Below are 14,607 nucleotides of genomic sequence, written 5' to 3'. Positions count from 1 at the left end.
TACTATTTTATACTTCTGATTCCATTCATGGAATTCTGGAACATTATGAACTCCAAAGATAAGAGAATGAAAATGAATAAGTACAACTTCCTTACAGCAGAGGGATTTACGATATCCAAAAATAGGGTATCAGTATTTGCTCATGTCACAACTTTATAATCCGAGTTTATGAAAGCCCACTATTGCTATATGTGAGTTTACAGTCACTGTAGACTCAATTATCTACAAAGGTCTAGACTCAATTATCTACAAAGGTCTAGACTCAATTATTTACAAAGGTCTAGACTGGATTTCGTAATTGAATCTACAGTGACTGTAAGCTCACATATAGCAATAGTGGGCATTCATAAACTCGGACTATAAAGTTGTGACATTAGCAAATACTAATACCATATTTTTGGATATTGTAAATCCCTCTGCTGTAAGGAAGCTGTACTTACTCATTTTTATTCTCTTAAATTGCAGGGTACTTCTTTGAAATAATGTTGACATTTCTATGAGGACATGGAGTTTTCCAAACATGAAGTTATAATAGGATTATTTAGTAACTCTATCTTACATGGCATTATGTAACAATTCTGGGAAGTGCTCTGTGGCCAAAGATGGCTATTAGAAGTTGACTTTAAAAAGTTATTTACATTGTATTTCTACATTACCCACCTATTAGAGGGGTTTTTTGTGATCAAAATTTAAACCTCCTGTGATATTTTCTTACATGAGAAGAAATGAGACACTAGTTAATCTTTTTCACTCAAGATCATCTCTTGGTTTACATTTTTAAATTCACTATTCAACATATTTACCTGAGAAAATCAGATTACAGCTAAAATTTATTAGTGCCTCAAATATATTCATTTCAAATTAAGGTAGTTCACTCTTACTGAAAATTACTGTGTGAACTTACAAACTATTTTGTCCTCAATTTTACATGAGAGACATAAAAACATTATGATAGACACTTGCTAGTGGGCCAGGCAGTTAAAAATGAAGTTGCTAATTAAATGCTAACAATGACCTCACAAGAAAAGCACCACTATTTTATATTAAAGAACCAGACCCTGAAAAGTAGTCCATCAAAGCCAAAATCTAGTAATTTTCAAATCCAAGATCCTAGTCTAGGTTTGACTGGTACGAAACTTTCCTTCTTTCCATGATGTAATATATGGCTATATGGTAAATATGTTTAACAACATTAAGATCAGATTATATCTCTTTTCAGAGAACTAGCTAACAAAATATTTCTTTAGAGTAAATAACAGTGATACTCTGGATTGACCCAGATATTCTTCAATTACATAAACAAAAGTTTATATGTATTGCTCTAGAAATTTATTATCTTTATGATTGAAAAAAATCAATCACTATTGATCATTGCCTGCACTGGCCTGTAATACACTAACATATTTGTGGATAAGTTAATTATTAGAATGAAGCTCAGAATTTTAAACAATAAACTCGACCCAGGAAACAATGAAAAAACATTTGTGTGAGAATGGCTGGATAACTGCGAAGGCCTGTACCTGCTTGTGTATATAAAATGAAAATAATTTAGCCAAGTCTCTTCTGGCCAGGAAGAAAACACATGGGTTTCATTACTCAGTGCATTCATGAGCTGATGTTCGTACAGGTGTGAACCTACCCATCCATCCGGTTTGTGGGAGACTGCTCAGCACATATATGTGACATATTTGAGGGCAGAGTTTAATGGGAGGTGGCTTCCTAACAATTATAATCTATTTTTCTAGGAGTTCTCTAAACGAACTGAAGGTATCGCCGTTCAGGCTGAGAACCTTGTGAAGGAGGCTTCGGAGATCCCGCTCGGTCCCAAGAATAAGCAGCTGCTCCAACAGCAGGCCAAGTCCATCAAAGAGCAAGTGCAAAAGTTAGAAGACACCCTTGAAGAAGAGTATGTGCTTGACAAGTCCTAAGCTTTCTTCTCTGAGATACAGTTTCGTACAGTCTTCCCTGCGTGTTGTGTTCAAAACATTCTCTTAAACTCTCCAAGTGTCTGTGTAGTTCAGCATGTTTTGAGGAAGCAACTCAGAATTCAAAAGATGAATGCCACCAACCCAGAAGCCAACCTTTATACCATAACAGAGCAGAAAAGTATAAGGGATGTGGTTTTTGCATCATAAACTGGTTCTGTTTGTGAAAAAGCCATAGCTGTTAAAATTTGTGGCCTTCATACATTGAAGAGGGAAATCTCAAAAAAGAACCAATATCGAAAATAATTTTTTACTGATTTTGTTGTTGTTGCCAGTTAGAAGGAAGAAGAGATATGTTGGTTGTGCAGATTCTGAACCTAAATACATAGGGTAGAATCCAAACGTCTTCATCTCCAAGCTAGCAAAGCTTGTTAACAGTGCCTCAGTATTCAAATTCCACTGGGAGATATTCTATTTCCAAAAATTGACTTCAAAAACCTATTCTATTTGTAAATATTTGATATATGTTTACCTAAAAAAGAAAGTGAGAGTAGTTTGGCTTATGGCAGAGATTTTCAACCTTTTTGTCTCATGGTGCACATTGCCAATTACTAAAATTCTCAGCACAACAAAACATACATATTTTTTGCCAATCTGACAAAAAATAGGTATAATTTTGATTCATTCCCATGGATGGCTATTGTTGTGCTGGCTGTTGTCATTTTTTAATTGAGCAATCTAAGGGAAAAAATAGGTACTGTATGTTTTTAAAATTTTTACAGCAAACTGGTTGAAAATCCCTAACGTACAGTTTCTTGGTATGCACAGAATATACATAAAAAATTAAAGGGAATAAAAATCTGAGAATATGGCCAAGATTTCTGAGAATAACATGACTAAACATTTCTATTTTAAGGGTTATTTAGTGGCAAATCACTGATACATTCTTAAGGTAGAAGACATAATTTTTAAGATGGATTTTGAAATATAAAATTTGTCTTTAATACTCTTGACACCTTGAAATTAAGATTATACATTGTCTAAACTTTAAAGTTTGTTAAATAATTTATTTAAAGGAAATTAGGACTCTAAACTTTGAGAACTTTAAATATTAATTATTATTCATCACGGTATGGAAATGGTAAAACTTAGAGTTTATTTGAAAGGAAGCTACTTTTACAATGAATGTGCCCTTGCATCTTTATTCTATTGAGAAACTTGCAATATGACATAGCTTGCATTACCTGTACTCATGAGAGCATTAGGCACATCCAGGGTATATACATTTGAGACTGCAATATTAATTAATTTGACAATCAATTTTCCTGCCATTGTATTTTTCTTGATGCTTTCAAGTGCCTTTTGGTAAATGGAAATTTCACTTTTTTTTAAAGCAAAAGATTTAGTGCAATGATAGACTATAAGTTTCTTACTCTTTTTCTAAACTGAAAGCCATAATCATGTGGTTATCTAGGCAGAGCTAATACAAACTGGAAATCTATAGTTAAATTTTTGTTCACTAGATATCTTACAAATAAAGCCCAAATTCTCTAAAAGCAGTTGGGGTGCTCGTGTACAGGGATTTATAAAAGTATTTTGGAATCGAGACACTAAAGGCATCTAAGAATAGCTGAAATTACAGATTATAGACAAGCTCTAATGATAGAGCAGATCCTGCCTGTTAGCATGGAATTCAAGTTACAAGCTCTATCTTAATTCATAAAGATGCATTTTACAAAGATCTCTGAGCAGAAAGCATCCCTGCAGTGTGTCTCCTCTAGGAGCAAGAGGACCATGACCGTAGGGCTGCTGAAAACCGGTGTGCATTGGAGTATACGTGGGCAGTTTATACAAAGGGGTCCTGGCAACTACTGGCCACATACAGTTGAACTAGGTTAACCCTGGACTCCACCTCCTTTGGACCCAGCGATGTTCTGTTCGAAGCACAGTTCCATTCACAACACGGTGTAGATGCTATCTTGTTAAATGCTCATTCTCAGAGGAGATAGGAAGACGAGAACTGACAAACTCATCTGATCGAATGTATGTGTTCCCTCCCCTCCCCCCCATTCTAATAGTTTAAACTTTGACATGGTCACAAATGTCTTAGCTATCTTTTCACCTGGTGATTTAAAGAAAAATGTGTTGTTGTTCTTTATTAAAACACTGCATTTTATTTACTTAATTTGGTTAATTTTAGTATTAAAACCATGGAAATGGTGAAAAACAAGTGGGATCATTTTGGCAATAATTTTGAGACCCTGTCCATCTGGATAACTGAGAAAGAAAAAGAACTCAAAGCCTTGGAAACTTCGTCATCTGCCATGGACATGCAAATCAACCAAATTAAGGTGACCTGCTCACACATTCGTTGCATTTGTAAACCATGCCTAGCTTTTAAAAGCTCCTTTCTACCCTGGCCAGGTAGCTCAGTTGATTAGAGCATTGTCCCAATATGTTGAGGCTGTGGGTTCCATAGCGGCACATACAAGAGTCAACCAATGAATACATAAATAAGTGGAACAACAAATCAATGTTTCCCTCCCTCTCTCTCTCTCTCTCTCTCTCTTTCTCTCTCTCTCTCAATAAAAAATCAACAAAGAAAAGAAAATACTAAAAAACATATTCCTTTCTTACATTTCATCAAATGCTATTTGGTCCTAGGACAAATCTTTCATTGCTATGTGACTCCATCCAAATTAAATTCACACAAATTGCTGAGCTAAGAGGTCTTGATTGATGCTGGGCAACTGTTTATAGATGGAATTATGTACTAATATTGTCTGACTTAAGCATTCAAAGTCAATATTGTGTGCAATATTATTAAAATGCTTTGATGGTTACATTATTCTTTTCCTTGATTTTGAGTGAATCCCACTGGAGTTCTCTGTTGATTCATTTCTACAACGTGAACTGCATTCATCATCTACAACTGAACAGAATTATCCCAAATGCCTAGTTCAAGGATCAGTGGTGTTTACCCTCACAAACCATAAGGAGGAGAAATTAAATTCTTTAGGTGAAGCAATCACTCCCCATTGCTCCAATTCTTTTATTTCCGATGACCTTCGGGCCACAGGCTAAGATGCCGTGACATCTGAGCTCCCTCCGCTCCAAAATAACGACGTGCACAGACCATCACCGTTCATGTCATTCAAATAGTTTAAGAAAAAAATGGGCTAAAAGAAATGAATTCTGTGTTCACTTCTCTTTTTTTATATGTAGTTTTTACACCTCACATTTTAAAAATTCAGCCGCCTTTTTTTTTCTATCCCAGCTCATTGTATTGGAATGGGGAAAGCCTCTGCCCTTTCATCCCATTAAATATAGTAAAATCAATGCAAAGGTGAAGCAACGTTTCCCATTATGACTCAGAGCAAGTCATTGCCATGTGCATGGTGGGAGGGTGCAACGTGGCTCATCCTGGATGGCATGCTGTGCAGGGCATCCTGGTTTATCACACGCCTTCTGCACCCGAGGCTGCGTGGAGCCTGCCGTGCACGGTCTGCTCCTGTCGTGTGTACTGTACTAGGAAAAAAAAAGGTCAAGCCATCACAAATATTCATGGCATATGTTCAGTCTTTTAAGATATTTTGAAAAGTTGTCATTTAATGCCTTTCACTAAACTCTAAGAAAATAAAGAGTAGCACACTTGGTTTTCTTTCAAAATTTGTCTTTCAAATATTTTGACATACACTTTTTCATTTGCTTATGCTCTCTATTAATTTGTTTCACTATCATTTACTCTTAATTCCAAGACTTCTGAAACACCTCAGTGATCAAATCCCATTGCACTGTTGCTCTTCAGGAAACCAAACAATTACATATTTAATTTTTAAATATATGAACTTTCAGTTGTGGATTTTTATGCCATCAGAGTAGAAATATAGTTTAATATTCCAAAATGGCATTTTGAAAACTGTTTATAAATATAGTCAATGAATATGAAGAGCAAGAAATACATATTTGTTAGAAATAAGCAAAGACAGTGGAATACTCTTTACTGTGGAATCTGGGCTAATGGGTTTTATGTTTTGTTTTCATACAGAATTAAATTGTAGAACATGTTTAAAAATATGGCAATACTTGTGATAATGTTTTAAATTTAAAGCAACCTTAAGGTAAAACTAATTCATAACATCGGCACTGTTGTGAAGGTATTTTACCTCTACACCCACTTTTTGTTCTGCATTACGCACTATTCTAAATGGACTCATTTCTTATTCCTAATTGGTAATCTATCCCTAATTGGTGATAAGAATATGTACTGGCTTCATCTTCCACCTTCTCATCTTGGATTAGAAAAATGGTTGCCACGGTCCAACAATGTGATTACATAATTTGCACTTATTAATTTGTTGATGACGTGCACCACACTAAGAACTAACAGCTTCGAAGCTAACTAAAATCGTTTCACTGAGGTGTTGCAAGCACCTACAACAATTATTGGCCCAAAGGAGCAAATGTATATTTGTTAAATTTGTGAGAAATTTTTCTAAAAATACTATTTTTAAAAAACAGCAAAACAAAGGAAGCTTGTATTAACGCTCACACAACAAGTATCCCTGAAATGTGCCGCACTAGTCGTGTGTATGAAAACAAAGTAAGTGACGCGCTGGCACTAATCTCGTGTGGGTTATTTCTGATGGCCTTCTCTAGGCAGGCGTCACTTTTATTTTTTTCTAGGGTAACAGTATTTTCTATTTCAATTATTTGAAAGAGATTTGTCTGAATTCTTGGCTTTATTTTGATAGGAAAGTTTGGCTGTTTTTCTTGGAAAAAAATTCCTATTTCTTCATACATAAGTAAGTCTATATGGTTATGAGAGACACATACACACTCCCACTCACATAGGCACACACATCGTTAGGGGCCTTCCGCACTTTTCATGTGTTGGCGAATATATTAAGTGGCCCCAATGGAAATTGTAGCAAGTAAATGCTTTAATGCAGAGTCCACAGCGAGTGAATACAGCAGCGTTCATAGAGTGGGGCCCAGGGTCAGCAGCAGAGGCGACTCCTGAGAAGTTGTTAGAATTGCAGGCTTGGCCCCACATGAGACCTACTGAGCCTGGGTCACTGAGGATGGGGACCGGGGGATCTTAGTGTATCCCAAATTTGGAATACACTGGCATAAAGAATAGGTGATAAATGTGAAAAGACTGAGCTTAGGTAGGAGTGGAGTCAGATAAGCATGTCATTTGGTAAAATATTAAATACTCAACTACATTTCAGAAAATTTAAATGTCAATATTAGCATTCCTGCGCGTTATTGGAACACACTGTTCCCCAGGTCAGGAGGTTAAAATGCTTGACTCACAGGGTAAACAGGGAATTCTAGGTGCCTTCAGAGACACTGTGAGAATTCTGAGGATGTCTCCCTGCTTACGTCACTCCAAGCAGGAATAGCTTTTTCTCTGTATTCTCTGTCCAGCTAGTACAGCCATCAATGCCTGTTTTAGATACTGTCTGCATATCTAGCACCCAAAAATGAGGTTGGGAAACACATGGTGGTGTTCATCCAAATACATTGAAATGTCAGTTTTCTGTGTCTGCAACATCTATGCCATTTCAGGAAGGCAACCTTGCTCAGCCTACATTGTCTTTTTTCTCATTGTCAATACTAGGTCACAATTCAGGAAATAGAAAGCAAGATCAGCAGCGTTACGGAACTAGAAGAAGCAGCTCAGTCTTTTGCTCAGTTTATTACCGCGGGAGAATCGGCTCGAATCAAGGCCAAGTTGACACAAATAAGAAGATACTGGGAAGAACTTCGAGAGCATGCGCGGAGTCTGGAAGGAATTATCCTGGGACATTTATCTCAGCAGCAAAAGTTTGAAGAGAATCTTAGAAAGGTAAGAATTGGTGCCTGCATGCTGGCGTTACCGATTTCACATTGCATTCATAGAGAAATGCAACACATAGTCTAGACAGTGGAGTAAGGAAATGACATGATTTGCCAACCATTTCCCAAGTTGTCAAGGATGCTTAAGTTTATAACTGTTTATATGGTACATGTTTTGAGGGAATATAAAAATGCCATTATACATTGTGTTCAGATAGGCATTAAGATATATGTATTTCTTTGAAATAATAGGACACATTCATTTTAGATTTTTAAAAAAAATATGTTTTACCAACACATTGAAAGTTACCCAGAAATCATAGGCATGCTGCCTCCTCAATAACCTCTTCTGCCTTGATGTGTATTCTTCCCACCATTATTTTTATGTTTTACCAATATTTTAGATCCAGCAGTCTGTCTCTGAATTTGAAGAAAAACTTGCCGATCCAATTAAAACATGTTCTTCAGCTACAGAATCATACAAAGCTCTCCAGGAGCATTTGGTAAGAGTATGCTTCCACACTGCTGCTTACTTATCAACTCAGAAATTTGATAATTTATGCTTGAAAAGGAAACAGTAAATATTTTTATGAGAGTTAAAATTAAACTTATATGTTACATGAAGGATGATATAGATGAAGCATATTTACTCCATTTAACACAAGAACTATAAGTGTACAAGTAAGTTTTCATTAAAAATGAATGTTGAAGTATTAATTTCATATCTATTTCTCTCAATTAGAACATGCAACTTTTTTATATTATAGCTTTAATAAATCCTATTACTTCTTAACCAGCATTGTAAAAATTAGATGTGCAAAAGAATACACGTGCATAGCAGTGCTGGATCCTAAAATCCACTACACTCAGATGTGCAGAGAACACAGCCTCACTCACCTTTTCCCAGTGACCAGCTCTCTCGGTCCGGTCCCTGAACCGGTGAGCACTGTGTGAAGTTTTGCACAGGAACAAACAGGGTCTCTGACAGCACTGAAGGAAGGAGCAAAGGAGGAGAATCAGGCCTAAAGAAATAGCAAAAAAGAAATATGTGATAATTAATGAACAAAAAATATGTTACCCCTATTCCATGTGCATGTGGACATGTATGTGCATAAATACACGAGAAGGGGCTGCAGGGGTAGAAAGCAGACGATTGGCAGAGGCACGCCTGGAAAGGGCAGCGGAACTTACGTCATTAGAATACTTATAATGCATTTTTTGTGTTACTCACCTAATTCTTTTAAAAAATACCCCTCAAATGAAGAAAAGTAAGAATATTGGATTTCATGGGATTATTTTATTAGACAACTAAGTTAATAATTGAGTGCCAAAGAGAATAATGTTCTATTTTTTTCTAATATTTAGATTTCCAAAGCAAGTTCTTTTCCCCTGTCTTGGTCTTCTGACCTGTAACATGGGTTGGTGGAAGGGCATCAGCCTCCAGGGCCCTGTGGAGATCACATGAGCCGATGTGTGGGATGGACATGGCATGTCACTCGCCACGTGCTGAGGCACCTCATTGTCATTGTTGTCGTTGATCCCCGAGAGCAGCTGTGTCAGCCACAGCTCTCCCCACACGTGTTTTATAGAAATTATTGCTCTCACGCACAGTTCTCATAAATTAAGAAGAGAGTTTTCCTAACCACATTTGGCATGAAATGAATAATCATTTTCACCAATGATCTGACTTGCTAAGAAAAAGTAGATATCGTCTTCATATACAGCAACAGGTGCGTTTGGGCGGTAGTCCTCCCGTGTCCCCTTGGACCCCTGCATCCACGAAGTGCCTCTCTCCTCACTGCCGCCCCGGGTCACTGGAAATCATGGCCAGACGGTTTTTCCCACCATTGTTGTCCATTGCGACTGGGGAGGTGCTGGTGAGAATGGGCCTCGAAATCACATGTTGCCCTCGTTTCTGGCTGTCCTGCTTTCATCGCCCTTCCTGTCCCTTACCAGGATCTCTGTCAGGCCCTGGAATCCCTGACCGGCGCGATGGCCACCCTCTCGGCCAGTGCCCAGAAGGTCACTGACGGAGGCTGCTCGGCTCAGGAGGCCGCGACCCTGCAGCAGAGGTACGAGGGGCTGCTGAGCCGGGCCAAGGAGAGACAGATGGTGCTGGAGAGCCTGCGCGCCCACTGGCAGAGGTGAGCAGCTTCCCTCCTGCGTCGGCTGCCTGAGTTCAGTAGCCCCTCCTGAATGGGAAGTCCCCGGCCAACCGTTATCCCAGTGATGGGCAATGGCCATCCCAGACGTTAAACACGTCAAGTCCTGTTTCTAAGGAGAGGAAAGGGTATATGCATATCTTTCCATGTTACACAGAGATACAGACATATGTGCGATGCCTATATAAATGTGAGAGGAGTAACATTTTTACTTTCAGTTCTAAGGATAAGATAACCAACGTATTATAATAGTTAGTGTTGGACGCTCCAACTTCAGAAAGGCCTCGTTTTCTAATAGGATAATTATGGGTGAATTTGTTTTGTGTCCCTGCTTTCTTTAGGCTGGAGAAAGAACTGTCCACCTTTTTGACCTGGCTAGAGCGGTGTGAAGCCATAGCCAGTTCCCCAGAAACGGACATTTCTGCCGACAGAGCCAAAGTGGAGAGTGAACTCCAGCTAATACAGGCAAGCTCAAGGAAGCGTGTGGCAGGTGGAATGCTGTCTGTTATAGGTGCATCATAAAACAAAAGCAGAAACCAAACCCTCTATCCAACTTAACTTCTTGCCTCAGCTCTGTGGTCCCAAAGACAACAACACAGACCTGAAAGACAGAACAATGGGGAGGTCTGTGATGGTCAATATCTGTGATGCATTAGAAAATCCTATAACATAACATTTGGCATTTGAATGCAAATTATCTGGCAGGTGAGCGGAGGAAGGAATGAGTGGAAATGTACATGAAACAATACTGATTGATGATCAGTGAATAATTTTTGAAGGTTCTGTATTTATATAAAATTTTGGTGATAAAAAGGGCATTTTGTTAGGAAGAGATGGAATACAATGTAGAAAGAAGTCAGGGTAATGATTATTTTTAAACAATACAGAAAAAAATGAGTGAGCACTTATGCAGACGGTAGAATGACAAAAATACGAGCTGATTACATCCTTGAAGAAGCCAACTTTTTAAAGTTAAAAAAAATCTTTATTACTGAGACTACAGACAATGTTTCTAATTTCTAGAGATTAGTGAGGATAACTTGCTTTAAGTGATGATGCCTGGGCCAGAAAATTCAACAGGCAAAACTTGTGCTCCCAAGAGACTTATTGCATGACAGATTGACACCCCAAATTTTCCCCATCACCTTTTAGAAAAAGTTTGAGCAGAAGCTTAATTCTTTAACTCTTCGTAATTGCTTCTTTAACAACTCCATCAGAGAGGGTCTGTAGCCTCTGTACCGATTTCCCGTCTTCCTCGATTCTGAAGGTTCCCCACACTCCTGCTTTTCTGATGTATTAAACACCCATGTTCTGCATTAATCTCCCAAAACGTCCCTGCTCAGAAACTTCCAGGGACTGGCCTGCCCTGAGGAGAAAGGGTGGTCCTGAGTCCACCCTGTCTAAGTCTGGCGGTGTCTTCTTATAAATACAGTGTGAGGTGTTCTAAGAGAGGAAGTCACAGCTGCTTTTCTGAACAATGACACAAAGCTTTCTGGAGACATCAAACTGCATTCCTCAGGTGTCTGTATGGGAAATAAGTGCTATATCTGTCAAGGGAATGAGGGGGCTGCAGGCCTCTGTTACCCCCACGTCTAGGCACTGAATCAGCCAAGCTGCTGCCCCACTATGGGCCAAGCCGTCCTTGTACATTCCCACCCTGGCCTTGTGTCCTTTGTCCTACTCAGCCCAAGTCCCAATTCCACTTTGTGGACTTTCCTCTGAGCCACAGGCTCTGTTTTCCTTCCTCTGATCCCTTCAGCCAATTTGCTTGTGTCACACGTATGGTCTCACTACAGAGGGGGAAACATCATTTTGACAAGCACCTACTATGTGCCATGCTACAGTGATCATCCCAGTTAACGCCATGTTATGTTACTAGCTATCTATATGAGTGTTGATCTCTTATTAGGTGAGAACCATGACTTTTATGCACCCCTCACAGCACCTAAGAGATTTATTGTCTGATTAAATGTAAAAAAGTAAGTGGTTCTGTTGCATGGAAGTAAAACGAAGAGCCTTTAAGTTCCCCGGTTTGGCCTAATAGCATCTGTAACCAGAGAGGCAGACCATGTCCCTGTTACTTAGCACTGAGTGGCTGTAATTGTTCTGCACACTTTTCTCTTGAGCACGGTTTTCCTTTGATTCTCTGTGCCTACTCAGCTTCTTCATTCTGAGAGAAATTCTACAGCATCTGGATTTGCCCAGCAATACAACTCAGACCCTGAAAAATGAACTCGGGTTTCAGTAGCCTCTTAAATGTTGCTTTAGGGACTAAGTGGGTCCATTTCGAAATCCAGGAATGACAAACTCTCTGTAGCACAGCCCCAGTGCCCTCTGTTTTGCAAGAATGCAGAGCCTGTGGACCACCACCGCCTGAGTCACACGGTCCTTTCTCATCACTCACACTGGGGTAAGAGCTATTGTATATTCTGTTTTTCTCAGGCGCTGCAAAGTGAAGTTGTATCTCAAGCTTCCGTCTACAGCAACCTTATGCACCTGAAGGAGTCGCTGTTCTCCGTGGCCTCCAAAGACGACGTGGACATGATCAGGCTGCACCTGGAGCAGCTGGATGAGCGATGGAGAGTTTTGCCACAGATGATTAGCAAAAGGTAGGGGTTTTAGGAAACATCCTAAAATTGTCCATTTTTTAAAATGCTGAGCATATAAAATTAAGAGGGTATACTTTTGTTTACTTGTATTTAACCCAGCTAGTCCCAGGAGAATTATAGAAGGGAAGGGAACTACTTTATTTGCCATTTCAAAAGTCAGAGTGCTCAAATATTAGCATTTCTGATAAAGCTCAATTTAAAATTTCAGATTTGCTCATGTTTGTGTTATTCATAGCTTAAGCTATTTGTGTACAGTAAAAAGATGGTAATTAAAATTTTATTTCTCGCCCTGGCTGGCGTAGCTCAGTGGATTGAGTGCGGGCTGCGAACCAAAGTGTCGCAGGTTCGATTCCCAGTCAGGGCACATGCCTGGGTTGCAGGCCATGACCCCCAGCAACCGCACATTGATGTTTCTCTCTCTCTTTCTTTCTCCCTCCATTTCCTCTCTAAAAATAAATAAAATCTTTAAAAATTTTTCATTTCTAGTGATGAAATGTATATATAGGCATTCTAGTATATATATATATATATCCCCCCGCATGAAGTTAAAGACAACCAAGTGCTACTAGAGGCATATTACAAAAATAAAACAAATGAACATTTGGGCCAACCCAATACAACAGGAAATCACCCTCGTATTTTAACTTGGCCACGGATGTCCTGGTGACACTGAAGTCATTGCTAGCGGCCCCCTGGAAGGTGGATTATAGTGGATTATAGTGAGGCTGCAGAAAGGAGGCCAGTGTAGGAGGCCGCTGGGGGCCCGGCCAGAGCGGAAGAGATTTAGAGCAGGCGGTGGAAGTGGGGAGAAGAGCACAGAACACCAGAGTGGCACGCTGACCGGCTGTGCGCTGACCCGACTTGGTGATAGAGCAGTGGAGGACATCTGGGTGGGTGGCACTGGCAATACCCGCGACAGGGCACACCGTGAGAGAGACAGGGTTTAAGAAGTAGAAAACGTCCGGGGTTCTGGTTTGTCCCTGTTTGACCACATCACTTTTGCCCTCGGTTGAGCTGATTCCACAAACATGCAACTCTTCTGTTCAGCTTTGGGGTATTTTAACTTTAACACCTATCTCTGCCCAGGACTCATTTTCTTCAGTCTGTGGTAGCCGAACACCAACAATTCGATGAATTGCTGCTCTCCTTTTCGGTCTGGATTAAGCTGTTTCTCAGTGAATTACAGACCACTTCTGAGATAAGCATCATGGACCATCAAGCAGCTCTTATTCGGCACAAGGTACAGTGCATTCTTTTACAATGAGAGAAAATTTTATTCACAAACAAGAGCTCTTGAGCTAGAAAGGGAAGCAACATTAAAAAAAAAAAAAAAACATGTACCAGCAATTTAACATTGTATTCCTATATAAATGTTATCATAATTGAGCATGTGGGTCCAGGCAAAGTGTTACACAGCTATGTTAATTAAGCAGTGATTAAGCAGAGAAGTGATGAGAATGTTCATTTTTAAGCTTCCCAGTTTGCTTTGTTCCAATACTAAAAACGAATACTGGATCCCAATGCTCTAACAGCATAGTTTTTCCGAATGACTATTTAGCTGGAAAGGTATTTACAATTTATGATGTATTTTTCTTATTTCTAAATTATGCATAATGTGTGTCCTAGCATAAAAAACAATTTAAAAATAGATATTAATCATAAGTATTAGAGTCTTTGGAGATAAGCTTATAACAAATATTTAATGGTCAAATACTTAATGTTTATCAAGGGTTCACTCTATGCTGGGCTTGCTCATTGCTTTGACCCAGAGGAAAAGTACTTTCCCACGTGTTCGTGGCTGCAGGTGGTTTTGCAGTTCGGAGCAAGGGCCCAGCAGAGTAGGCTCCCACCCTCTAAGGGGGGAGACAGGGCATCATCTTCCTCAATGGGTGCCGTTCACAGCGATGACTCCAGGTTTTTTCAGAAAGATGTTCTTTGGCTGTAAAACTGTCCAGAAGTTTTTAAGAAAAGAATGATGTCTCCAAGGGACAGAGAATGAATTTGTACGTTTTCTAAAATACATGCTCAAGGAAGCCCTCTGAAATTTAGTAATTCAGGCTGCTGTGG

At 39.2% G+C, this 14,607-nt stretch overlaps 1 protein-coding gene across 13 annotated transcripts in view; it reads left to right on the top strand.

Annotated features, from left to right (window-relative positions):
- SYNE1 (spectrin repeat containing nuclear envelope protein 1) overlaps positions 1 to 14,607 on the top strand; it is a 433,377-nt gene that overhangs the window by 175,216 nt on the left and 243,554 nt on the right. For 12 of the 13 annotated variants that reach the window (XM_036024918.1, XM_036024914.1, XM_036024915.1 and 9 more), the window contains 8 exons: positions 1,746 to 1,906; positions 4,126 to 4,276; positions 7,552 to 7,779; positions 8,174 to 8,272; positions 9,726 to 9,913; positions 10,273 to 10,396; positions 12,374 to 12,540; positions 13,627 to 13,780. In XM_036024918.1, coding sequence (XP_035880811.1) covers positions 1,746 to 1,906; positions 4,126 to 4,276; positions 7,552 to 7,779; positions 8,174 to 8,272; positions 9,726 to 9,913; positions 10,273 to 10,396; positions 12,374 to 12,540; positions 13,627 to 13,780 — 1,272 coding nt within the window. Of the gene's footprint in view, positions 1 to 1,745; positions 1,907 to 4,125; positions 4,277 to 7,551; positions 7,780 to 8,173; positions 8,273 to 9,725; positions 9,914 to 10,272; positions 10,397 to 11,647; positions 11,841 to 12,373; positions 12,541 to 13,626; positions 13,781 to 14,607 lie in introns of those variants that run through there. The other variant, XM_036024917.1, reaches the window with a different exon arrangement.

This window comes from Phyllostomus discolor, chromosome 4, assembly GCF_004126475.2.
Source record: "Phyllostomus discolor isolate MPI-MPIP mPhyDis1 chromosome 4, mPhyDis1.pri.v3, whole genome shotgun sequence".
Lineage (NCBI taxonomy): Eukaryota > Metazoa > Chordata > Mammalia > Chiroptera > Phyllostomidae > Phyllostomus > Phyllostomus discolor.
This window is presented reverse-complemented; position numbering and strand designations above follow the sequence as displayed.